Consider the following 13,219-nt stretch of genomic DNA (forward strand, 5'->3'; position numbering starts at 1 on the left):
ATAGGTAGTTTCATACCCTTGCTAAAAAGAAGCATTTAAGTTTTGTGGTAAAGATCAGGGAAGGTCGAGATTTGAAAGAAGAATGGGTATGAACTAGGGTAAGATCATTTTGATCCCAGACGCTGTGGCAGGCATAGGCCTGTGGTAGGAAGAAGCTTAATATATTTGTGGAACTAACAGAAGACTGGGGTGAAGAAAGCAGAGCAAGGAGTGGAACAGGAAGAGTCCTGAGAGCTAGATAGGGGAGTGAACACACTGACTCTTGTAGGTCTTGTTAAAGATTTTAAGAGCAATGAGTTTATTTTAAGAGCCACTGAAGTAGGGGAGGACCCAGATTGTATTTGTATTTCAGAGTCGTTATTTGGCTGCATTGAAGTGAAGCTATTTAAGAGCTTTCCTAAATCCTGGTGGAAATCTATAGTACTTTGATCTGGGATGGTAGCTGGCTGTAGAGAGTGAGATGAGTAGATTGATTTAAGAAATTTGGGGGAGGGTTAGAGGACAGAAAGAGGGGTGTCAAGCGAGACTGGCTTCTACTTTTCATTGTTTATTGAGATCGGAACACTAGATGAGAACAAGGTTTAAGGTTTGGTTGTTGAAGTTGAGAAATCTCTAAGATTTTTACATATTAAATCTATCCATGGCAACAATAAGGTAGGAATATTAAAAATATGAAACTTGATCCCTCTATTAGAGATTATAATCTCATTGAAAAAAATAAGGTACAGACAGAAAATATTTAAATGACACATACACTCAGGCCTTCACTTATTAAGTAATACATAAGGTGGAGAATGTAGCCTCTCACCTAGTATCCTTTTCCATTGAATGTTATATTTAATTATTTAAACTCCATTATTTAACATTTCATCTTTGAAGTCTACTAAAATAGTAACATAATTATTGGAGACAAGTGAACTTAATTTATTAATAAAAACTCTGGGAAAGTATATATATATATATGTACACACACATATATACACATATGTATGTATTATTTAGAAAAATATAAAAGTCTATGTAAAGAATAGTTCTATCATATGTATTTTAACATAAATGTTTATTATTATATAGCATATGTTTTGCTAAAGTGTTGATTGATGTTTCATTAAAAATGAGATTCCAGGGAGCCATGCCATTATTTGTAATAGTCGACAATTCTCTAACACATTCCTCTGCAAAAACAGGCACGTACATGGTACAAACAGACAGGGTGATGGGTTCTGAAAGGATCTGTGGACAAGGGATTTGGAGAGCAGACAGGATTTGTACAGACAAAGTTTTAGCAAGGGCACTGTCTAAGTGGTGGGTCAAAAGGATTCAGGAATTAGAAGGTATAGTCAAGGTGGACACCAGAAGGATTAGTTAGTAAGGAGGTGAGGAAGAGTAGGTCGTTATTATGCAGTGTTTAGATAGTAGTGCTAACGCCTATGCTTTTGAAATAAGACTTTTAATTGTTTTCAAGTGATGAAATGAAGATATTTTGTCAATTCTTATGCAGGCTCCCGTCTTCGTCAGGAAGATTTTCCACCTCGCATTGTTGAACACCCTTCCGACCTAATTGTCTCAAAAGGAGAACCTGCAACTTTGAACTGCAAAGCTGAAGGCCGCCCCACACCCACCATTGAATGGTACAAAGGTGGGGAGAGAGTGGAGACAGACAAAGATGACCCTCGCTCACACAGAATGTTGCTGCCAAGTGGATCTTTATTTTTCTTACGTATAGTGCATGGACGAAAAAGTAGACCTGATGAAGGGGTCTATGTCTGTGTAGCAAGGAATTACCTCGGAGAGGCTGTGAGTCACAATGCATCGCTGGAGGTAGCCAGTAAGTAAAATGGGCTTTCTGTGTTTGGAGAGATGGCCACATGGGATCGTTTCCCTTGATCACAGTAATAAAAGTGTAAACCTGTATCACAGGCTTTACCTGAGGAAAATCTCTAGATTTGTATATGAATATCATCTATTTGTTTGAATTTTCTATATTTCTCATCTTAGTTGGTTATTCAAGCTAAATTGGGATTTACACATAGTTGTTGAACTGTTCTACTTTTTAACAAATTTTTTTAATTAAAAAAAAATTTTTATTTTATATTGGACTAGAGTTGATTTACAATGTTGTGTTACTTTCAGGTGTACAGCAAAGCAATTCAGTTATACATATACTTTATGTAGATACTATGTATCTATTCTTTTTCAAATTCTTTTCCCATTTAGGTTATTACAGAGTATTGAGCAGAGTTCTCTGTGCTTTGTTTTACTTTTTGGAGCTGTTTTCTGTAGAACACGCTCACTGAAATGGATTTATTCCCCTCCTTTGTTCCTTTTAAATATATAGAAAACGAGGATGTTTATGGAAATATAATAGTGTAGGATATTTTTCATTTGTCTTCATTAGGAGAAATACTTCCAACTGGTAGTGTAGGGTGTAGTTTTCAACTGTTTCTAATTCTCAGAAATATACTTTCGGTAAAGCTATATCCAGAGAAATGTATGTATATGCCTCATACTGTATTATCTTGGCTACACTGTAGTGCACCCTTGGAGGAAAACACGTGGATGGAATCCTCAGGGAGTTGATGGTTCAGTTTATCTACACAAATACCAAAGGCTGCTCATTTGGAATTATCTCAATAAGGATTTAGTTGACTAATGATTAAATTGTTATATAGAGAGTCTAGATGTGTATTGTATTTGAATTAGAATTAGGCTTATTTTCAATAAACATTCAAGAGGTGGCCAGAAAATTTCATTCCTTTGAAAGAATCCTGCTGTGTATATGTATATGTGACAGAAATTGAGAATTGTAGAGGGATTGGAGAACCAAATGAAATTTAGATCTAATTCACTTTAAATTTTAATATCACTTTAAATTTAGCTGTCTATAATTATATATGAAACTGTATACATAACTATGTCTATATTTATATATAATGTTTTCTAAGGTGATTGATATTTTACTGCAATGTATGTTCAAAATTTTAGTTATATAATCAGTTTTCATAATCTCTAACATTGTCTCCTGCATTCAACTAGAACATGAATATAAGGAACCGCAGATAATTATGACATTATAGACATAGAAAGGAATTTAGAGATCGATTATTCCAACTCAATCATATTATTAATGTGAAATCATCTCCAGAGAATTTAGATGATTTGATCACACTCACAGAGCCATGTAATACTTACCCTGAGACAGAAGGCCAAAGATATCTGATAAGAGCATAAAATTTAATTAGATAGAATAAAAAATTAAAGTAACCATTTAAACCTCTGTCAGAATTAGGCATTCACATTTTTAAAACATTTACTTGAAACCCAAGTTTATATTTCTCTATTCACAGTTAACTGATAATTAACTTATTGTACTTTCTCTTATTGCCTTGATTCTCAGTGAAGGTCTTAGAGCTAAATCAGTGAGATGTATAAAAGATATAATCACAGCAGAAAGATATTTTTCTTTTTCTTTTTGTTTTTTTAGCTCAACTTTAAATGTAGCACAAGCAAAATAATTTTAAAGTTTCAACTTATTTATAAGAAGACATATATATATGTTTTGACGAAGTCACCTTTCAAAGTTACGATATTAACACCTTTCTAACGCTTGGCACCGTTTTACTTAAGAATTATTATTTTCTGTGAAGATAAATGTGAGTTAACATTTGAGAACAAATTTAGAGAATCAAGAAAGATGATGTAGATAACCTAGGCCAACTCCTGTGTGTGGTATGTAAGAAACTGAGGATGAGGAGGGAAAAACAGTGATTGTTAATTCTCTGGAATTATAATTCTTTATAAGAAATGTGTACCAACAGAAATATCAAAGATCATCTCATGCTTCTGTATTATTTTCTACTCTCCTTGTATTCTTATCATTGTCATAATTTTTTAAAAAGTTTATAGACTTGAGTAGAGGGTCTAAACACTTACCCTCTAGATCTTCCTTTTCAAAACACCTCTAGTTTTACCTCAGATGATCAAGATATCCTTAATGCATTGGGATTTAGAGACCTGTCTGTTTTAATCTGGCTTTTGTGCAGTTATTTTAAAAGACACCATTAGTTTCCAGTTAAGTTCTGTTTCTAACTTAGACATTCCATTACCTTGAGAATCCATTATGGGAAAAGCTCTTGCAGTCTCAGTCAACAAATATACGATCATGAAATTGAAACCAGACATAAGAGCATTATATAACTTTTACCAGTAAAATATTCAAATACATAGTCCCTTAATGCATAGTTCACAAATGTTAGTGGGATATTCCTGACACATTCCAAAATGTTGTCAAGCTCCAGAGAAAAAAGGATATCATAATTTACTGAATAAAATTTAATAAAACTACTCTAGAAAATACTTTAAGATCACATTCAGTAACAATTCATATACTTGGGAAGGGAGAAGTATATAGATATTATATATTTATCAAATATAGTTTGCTGTTAATAAGGGTAGTTTGATAATAAGGATCACCTTATTAGTGATAATAATTATTTGAAACCATGAGAAGAGTTCAAGTAGTGTTTGCTTCCAATAATTTTTATACTAGTTAAATTGTAAAAATTAAAAGCATGTTTTTATTTAAAGAAATTGTGTTATTTGGTCACATAAGTTATATGGGAAAAATTAAGTACTCTGCAGTTAAAATGGGTTTTTATGTCTAAAAAAATTCATGGTTCGTGCACTACAAATAGATATATAGTAATTTAGTTCACATGTATTTCAATTATTTATTTTAGCCAATGGTTACTGCTCATTCACCATTTTAAAATATGTTTGCATCCTAAAATCAAAATTAGCCTTTTGTGTGTTAACGTAAATACAGGAGGGGAAGGAGGGCAGGGAAACATGGGTCATATTTGCTGTAGGTTAAATCTATAAAGTACTATTACAGCTTGGTTTTATTATTTCCTGGAGAATATTACTATTTTTTTCATATTTTCTTAGTTTAGGTACCAGAAGTTCAGTAAGAACTATTCTTATTCTTCCCAAAGAATTCTTCCTTTCAGACACAGGAAGACAAAGATTTCGTCTAATTTCTTAGTGACGCTATAGCCCAAAGTAATAGCATTAACAAAAGTGTCTTGAGGCAACACTGGTTTCACAGCACAGTTGTTGGTAATGCTTTTAAAAACATTTATCTGTGTTTTATTTGCCTTTAAACCAAGTTTTACAGCTGTAATAACAACTGGATTTCTTGGTTCCTAACAGTTGTCAATCTCTCAAACAGTGGAGAAAAAAATGATATGGAACGTCACTTAAAACTTTTATTTTTGTATAGAAATGATAATATTCTTGTCTTTTGTGTTTTTAATATTTATTTAAATTTAAATAATGTACCAAAAGGATTGCATTTATTGGTTATTTTAGGATTCTTTATTTTTGTTTTCATTTAAATCGCAATTATAACCAGGTTGGACCCAGTGAAAAGCACTGACCGATCTTTAGGTGCTGATCTTTGCCATGTAGTAAAAGTTGTATTCTTGTTCTTGAAAACTCAGTTTTGATGCAATTAAGTTTATCTCACACAATTATCAAGTCTAAGAATCGGAATGCTAAGAAATATACGGTAGTCCTTACACCTAAAGTTTCCACCTTGAATTTCTGGAAGCTTATCTCTGTAAAGGAAACCAATTTTTAATCACAGATGCATTTTTTTTTAATTTGTTTTTTTTAATGATTGTTTTTCTTTGCAAGCCAAGAATGATATATCTTGATGAGGACTTTAATTTGTAAATTTAGAATATATTGCTGTTTCTAAGACTTAAGAAAATTCACTGTTTCACTCAGTTTCAAACCCAGCTTTCTAAAATGGTATTGCAAGTAGTATTTTTTTGTTTCGTATTAGCTCTATTTGAGGGTCTACTAAATGTTTAGAAAAATATGTTACGGGTCTATTCTTCTATACTCAACATTACCAGTTAGTAAATTTAGAACTTTATTTTATGCCTGGCACAAATTGATAGCACAGTTCTTCGACACAACTTATATTTAATAAGTAACTCGATCTTGGGTAATTGCGTTGAATTTTAAGGAAAATTAACTTGAACCTTGACCCTCATGCTTTCGATTACAGAACATGTCCCTCGACGTCATCTGCTAAGTAGCACATAGTCAGCATGTGGCTATTTGTTTCCTGTGTAAGCTGTTTTCTCCTGAGGAAGAGAAATTCCCTTCAGACTTGGCAGACATCTGCTGACTGTCTTAGCAGCAAAACACAGAACTATCTTTCCAGAGAAAAATAATTTTGTCCAATTAATCAGAGATTAATCTTCCCAGATTTTATTAACTGGGGTGCTTTCTAATAGTAATTACTTTGAGGTAAAATGTTTATATTTTAAAGTAATATTTTCCCACTACTTTCAATACACTATGATCTTTCATTGTTACTAAACAATTCTCCTTATAGAGTGATTTAGAATTTGAATTATCTGATTTTCCTCCTTTGGATAAAATGAGAAAGTGTACTGACATGTATGCTAAGGAGCCAGGTTTTGGTACAGTAGAATGTATTTCTAAAATCTGGAGCATTGAAGATGGAAGGATTACTCCTGGCAGTAAAATGGTACCGATGAGCAGGTGAAAATAGAATATGCCATTATATTATAAAATGTCGATTGATTGATTGATTGATTGATTGTGCACACAATCAAGTTGACCTTTATACGTGTGCACACACACATATATTTTTCCTTGAAAGACTTTTTATCTTTGAAATTGAGCTAGCTCTATATTGTGTCTTTGAAAATATTTCTTGTTTCCTCTAATCTGTTTTATCTTTTTAAAAAACTTTGCCATTTTCCATGCTTTAACGAGATTCTAAAACATTTATATATATATATATATTATTTTTGTTTTCAGTATTCAAATGAAGAATGTTAAAGATTCATTTATTTTAATGATTTTAAAATATCTTTCTTCTTTGTTGCACACTTATATTCTAAACTGCAATGACTTTTTGTTGCAAAATTGATTCATGAGTAAATGAAATAATGCATATAAAGTGTGTAGCATAGTGACTGGCACATAATTGTAAATCATAAATCTAATTGTCGGTGCTGTTGGTTTCACTGCTTTCTTCTCTTTCCCTGTATTATGGCCAGACACTAGGATTGTTTATACAAAGGGGGTCTGGATGCTTTTTATTTACAAAATGGACTGACTTCATTTTGAATTTGAAGATATGTGTGTTAATATACTAAAATTTAAATAAAATGTTTCAGTAATTAAATTTTCTTAAATTAATTTCTGGTTAAGTACAGAGCATGTTAAGTATATTAAATTCCATCTTGAGTTGAAATTCCTGGTATGAGAAATTTACCCTTATCTTTAGATTCTCATTGTTAATGCAAGGCATGCAAATAGTATTGACTTAAATCATTTTTGTCTTAGGGTCAAATGAAAAATTTCATTTTTGTAACTTTTACAGTTGGGATAACATTAAAATTTTCTTTTTGAATTCACATGTTTTTTCACTTAAGTAAAGAAGCAATATTGCTAAGTTCTGTGACATGATTATATTTACTAAAGACTTGAGTTTTTACCACCAGTTAGAATATAGTCTTTTGTTGTTGCCAGTCTTAGTTAGTTCAGGCTGCTTTAACAAGAATACCACGTACTGGGTGGCTTACACAACAAACATTTATTTCTCATAGTTCTAGAGGCTTGGAAGTTAGAGGCCAGGGTACCAGCATGGTCAGGTTCTGGAGAGAGTTCTCTTCGTGGTTTCCTCACATGGTGAAGAGAAAGCTCTGGTCTCTATCCCTGTATAAAGACTCTAATTCCATCACGGGGGGGCTCCACCCCAGTGAACTCATTCCACCCTAATTACCTCCAAATACCATCACATTGGGGATAAAGATTTCAACATACAAATTTTTTTTTGGGGGGGGCACAAACATTCCACCCATAGCTGTCTTTAAATAACAATTATTTGGGGATTTTTAAGTTGGATTTGTAGTTATTTTATCATCTTAAGTAACTGAGAAATAAAAATCAGAAGACCAGGGGGGAAAATCATGTAATCTCCGTGGTCCATCAGATCACTTGCTGCATCCAAATATCGGGTTTAAATTGTGTCATAAATTGAGGATAGAAACATTATGTCTTCAAGTAAATATAGTGTGAATTCTGTATTTGTTGAGAAAAATAACAGCAGTATCCTTTCTATACTACATTAAGAGAGGAGACAGTTCTCATGTTCTTTGAAATAACATAAAAATTCTTTCTTCTTCTTTTTCTTTTTTTGGTTTTATCTGTCCAAAGAGTATTTAGTATGAAATATAAAAGCAGAAACCCATATTCCATAACCCATGTGAGAGATGACAGTGATGATGGGCATAAAGAGGTTTAAGTTTCAGTGGGTATTTTAGTAGAAAAGGACAAAGTCCGCTGACCTTTTGAACATGGGTGTTAAAGGAGGTGGCTGTGTCAGAGAATGTACTATTTATTCATAAATAACCAACAGGTGACATTCTATCTTAAAACTACTCTTAGTTAAACCAATTATGGGCTGTAGATATGTGTTCAGTTGATTTCTTAGGCAAACTTTTATTGTTTTTTCTTTGGCTGACACAACTGTCATATATTAATCTTTAGCAAATTTGTAGAAAGATCTTAGAGTGGGGACATGTCATACATTTTCTTTCCTTTGCTCCCAAACTTAGGTTAAGGAATATGATTAGTAAGCTTATAGAGATCATTTTTAAATAACTTATTGTATTTTATTTCTAAACACATGCATTATAGAACATACTTGCTCTTTTAAAATACATGTTCTTGTAATCTCATTTGCCCAGAGTTAACCACTGTTGAAAGTTGGGTGGATATCCTTCTAGATATCCTAACATCACTATATGTTCTCTAGGGAAAACTATTTACTATTCAATTAATATTCATTCTTCTCTTGGTTGGTTAAAAAAAAAAAAAGGCATTGGCTATGTTGGAACACATAGCTATGTCATAAAGACTAAATGGAAGAGTTTAGCTCTCTAGATTGGACGTTACAAAACAGGTTCCATCTGCTGGATATTACTACATACACCGTCCTGGACCAGATTCAATCCAGTAGTATTGGGGTTAAAGGTTATGTATTCCATTACCAGTCTCATGAGCCACTCCTTTTGTTTTCTCAAAAAGTAGATGGTGTCCATACATGCTGAAAAGTACTAAGATGATTATTCCAACACTATTTGATGCTTAGATATAAAGTCCCTTGAGCCTTCCAGGAAATCAATTCAGTATTTAGTTATTTATGGGAAATTCTTGGCAGTGTCTCATCATATCAACAATACTGCCTTTAAAAACTAATAACCAGGTAGATCTGGTTATCTCTTAAATCTTATCATAATATCACCCTTCCTTTTAACCCTCCTAATTTACTTGTGATTTAAATGCTAGACATCTTTCCCACATACAGAGACTAACTTGGGAATCATTTGTATTTATTTAAAAATTGTTGCTTCAATGACAAGTTTAATAAAACATACCTAAACATTCTTAGTATAATTAATTTTAATTAATAGAATATAAATTAACTTAAACCTTTCATTAATTATCAACTCAAGCTTTTTTGTCAGATTAGAATAAAGCCCCATTGAATGTTTTGAAGGCATAAAAGTTCTTTTCTTAGTTACACAATGTGGGCATTAAAAATGTTGTTTTTAAAAAATCAGGCATTAAATAAAAATATGAAGAATAACGAAATATAGTTTATCCCAAAAATTGATATTTTTCCCTAAATAACTCTTTCCAGGCCTTTTGCTTAGTTTTAGGTATTCAGTGGTGAACAAAAAAGAAAATGGTTTCTGCCTTCATAGAAATTACAAAATAGTGGGAAGAGGGGATTGTGATGACAGAAAATAAGTAACTAACCATACAAATAACTTTATCCTTAAAATTGTGCCAAGTGCCAGGAAGGATTGGGGTTAAGCTGAGAGCAGAAATACCTGTGGATATTACCAAGACACAAAGTAAAAGAAAAGGCGTTTCAGGCAAAAAGAATAGTACATGTAAAAGGCCATGAGAAATGACAGACTTGGGCATATTTGAGAAAATGAAAGATAGCTAGTATGGCATATGAGTAAGGGAAACAGCTATAGAGACGGGTGGGGGCCAGGTCATGCAGGATCCTGTAACCGGGTTATTGATGTTGGACTGTATGTTCAGTGCCATGAGAACCACAGCAAATTTTCAGGCAGTGATGGAGGTGACATGATCTGATTTATAGTTTAAAATGTCACTCGTGTGATACTTGCATATTGCACGTTGGGAGGACGAATTGCAGAATGATTGGGGGAGGCCAGTTAGGAAGCTATTGCAGTATTACAGGCAGGAGATGGTGCTAGTTTGAAATAGGTGTAGTAATGGAGATGAAGAGAAAAGTGAAGATTAGATTTGGAGATTGAAGACTTGGTTTAACTTTGGAGGGTGAGTCAGTAGAAGCTGAGATTTTGCAAGAGACGCAATCATTGCTGATGGTGAAGTCAAGGTCAAGTCTATGACCATGAAAGTGGAATTGAGAATTTGGGTTAGGTTATGTTAGCTTTGAATGGCTGACAGTAGTTCAGTATGCTGCAGCCCAACACAGCCCCAAGAAATGGCACTTTCCTCTGTTTCCGCAGCCTGGAATGTGCTTCTCTTCCTGTTCCACCGGTCACTGTCTTATAATATAATCAAGAGTCACCTCCTCTGGAGCCATCTGTGACTCAAGTGCCTAGCACCGTTCCTGGCCCATTGTAAGTGATGTGATCTAACATGTAACTTGGAAGTGTTTTATTCCATGTCTGAGGAGCATCATAAAGTATCAGAATGCCACGTCAAGGAACAATCTCATTGCCACACAACTTCTTTGTAAAGGCAAGCAGGTCACGTGATCTCGAACACTCATTTGAAGGCACGGCTCTTAGAATGCAGTCTCGGTACTATTTCCCTGGGAGTTTTTCTTTCTTTCAAGACTTTGGAATATTTAATTGGCTCTTTTGGGCGATAACATTACTCAGGAAATTTAGTTGACTTCCACTAGTACAAAAAGTCAAATGAGTTCTTTTTAGGCTCTAATAAGTGTAGGACAGGCTCTCTAAGTGTAGTGACCCCCTCTGAGTAGCATCAACCTGTGTTTATGAGTGTAATGACTGGCTGATAGAAAACACAGGGGTTTAAACTTCCTGACTGATAAGGAAACAATTAGTATTGATGGTACCCGAAGGGATTTTCTGAAGTTCCCTTGCGAAACTTTACATGTGCAAAACAGGACCTAACCATCTTTACTTTCTCGTTTTCTTTCTGGATAGGGGGGAAAAAATACACAAAATAAGTATTCTGTAAAGTAGAATGATTTGCATTCCTGTACTTTGCCAGTAATCTGTATATTATATGTAAAGGTATTATCATAGTCCAATAGATTTATATTTAATGAAGCAAATTTGATGAGAAATCAAAGGAAAATTATAACATAGTAATATTTTACATTTCTCATTACAATCTTAGGCTTTGGTCTGTGGTTGATGAAATATTTTTTTAGAAAAGCTTAGTTAAAATAAGATGTAAAAACCAATGGAAATCTAGGTGCTGCAGCAACTAGGCATGATATGGATAAGAAAGAGAAGAAACCCACGTGGATGGTAATGTGTGGGGAGGCAAACTCAGATGTGGGAAGGATTGGGTCTACTACAGGCAGCATCTGGAGGCTTCTACTCAAAATATGCTCCATGGACCAGCGGCATTGGCATCACCTGGTAGCAAGTTAGAGCTGCTGCATGTTGAGCCCCCCTCCTGACCACCTGAATCAGACGCTGTATTTAAACAATATTTTAAGGTGATTCATATGATTCACATGCAAATTCAAGTTTGAGAAGCACTGGTATACATTGTGGTGAACTGGACTTCATAGACCCCTGCTCATCTCCTAGAGCCCCAAACACCTTTTGGGAACGCAAGCCCAATGTGGTTGATTTTTAAAAAGAGAAGCAGGTGAAGTATGATTTTCGGTGAACTATCCTGGGTTTCTAAACCAGTAAGGAGTGGAGGCACAGAGTGGGGAGGGGTATGTAAGAGACTGGTAGAGACAGCATTCAGGGGCAGAAATGGAGGGAGAGAAACACACAGAAAGAAAAGCAAAAGAGGGATACAGCGGGAAGCATATCCAGAGTAACACAGAAAGAGATTCAAGGAGAAGGGGGCGGAGAAAGAGAAAGAGACAGGGACGGGAAGAGAGAGAGCTGGGGGTGGTGGTGCCGCAGGTACTGGTGTGGTAGGGATAAGCTTGGGAGAGCACAAAAATACATGTGCCTGGATGAATAAGGAAAAAAAATTGCTTCCTACATATGAATATTTACAGAGTGGAATGTTAATCAGAGAAGGGGATACTCAAACCTCTATTAATATCCATACCATCATTTATCAAGAAAAGTAATATGTGAAATGGATCCTAGATATTCTTAAGTAAATTCATGGAAGGCTGTATTTGCTTAGCATAATCCAAAAGAGAAATGCTAGGTTTTTTATTTTACTTTACATTTCCTAGAAAGAAAACAGTGAAATAAAACAAAACTAGGTTTTATTAATAAGAATGGAACTGTGCTGGAAGGATCATTTGGAAATCATTTAATCTGTCCTTCTGACTTTTAGTTTAAATTACCTGAAGATCATTTGTTATATTAAAAGAGGTTCGGAACAAAAGATTATTCAGCCTCCATCATCAATATCCCTTATATGCATCAGCATATGTTAACACAAAGTTATTACTTTAATTTACTTAAATTCTGTGTTGCAGCATGACTTTCTTTCATTTTACATGGTAAGGGATAACAGAAAAGCCATTTCTAAATTATAGCAGCTCATATGTTTGAAGATCGTTTTTAAGTGCGGCCTAAATTTTAATAAAGTACATCTGATGTTTAATTTAGGTTTCTGAGTATAATAAAACAGTTTCTAATCTCAGTCTCTTAGTATCCAAAGTGGAAATTGTAGCTTTTGTAACATTTTAAGTTATGTCATATTTAACCAGAGGTTTAAATTGAAGTTTTAATAGCGCTTATGACATTTTACACTTGTCAAGAGAAATAAAAGTTTATGACCAAGGTATTTAGTATGCCTGAATGGGGACATTTTTAATCTTATCCAGTGAATGATGAAGTAAAACTTAGAGTAAACCCAGAAAGTTAAGAAGAAAGTGGGAAAGGACATCCCTCACAAGGGATTTATATTCTGTCTCAGTCTT

The 13,219-nt window shown here is 33.9% G+C and overlaps 1 protein-coding gene across 1 annotated transcript in view; it reads left to right on the forward strand.

The window, feature by feature from the left end:
• ROBO1 (roundabout guidance receptor 1) overlaps positions 1–13,219 on the forward strand; it is a 913,964-nt gene that overhangs the window by 611,341 nt on the left and 289,404 nt on the right. Inside the window, exon 3 of the mRNA XM_082460666.1 lies at positions 1,502–1,828. Within this exon, the coding sequence (XP_082316792.1) occupies positions 1,502–1,828 (327 nt within the window). The remainder of the gene's footprint in view (positions 1–1,501; positions 1,829–13,219) is intronic.

Source organism: Balaenoptera physalus, assembly GCF_965194825.1.
Source record: "Balaenoptera physalus genome assembly, chromosome: 4".
NCBI classification, from domain to species: Eukaryota; Metazoa; Chordata; class Mammalia; order Artiodactyla; family Balaenopteridae; genus Balaenoptera; species Balaenoptera physalus.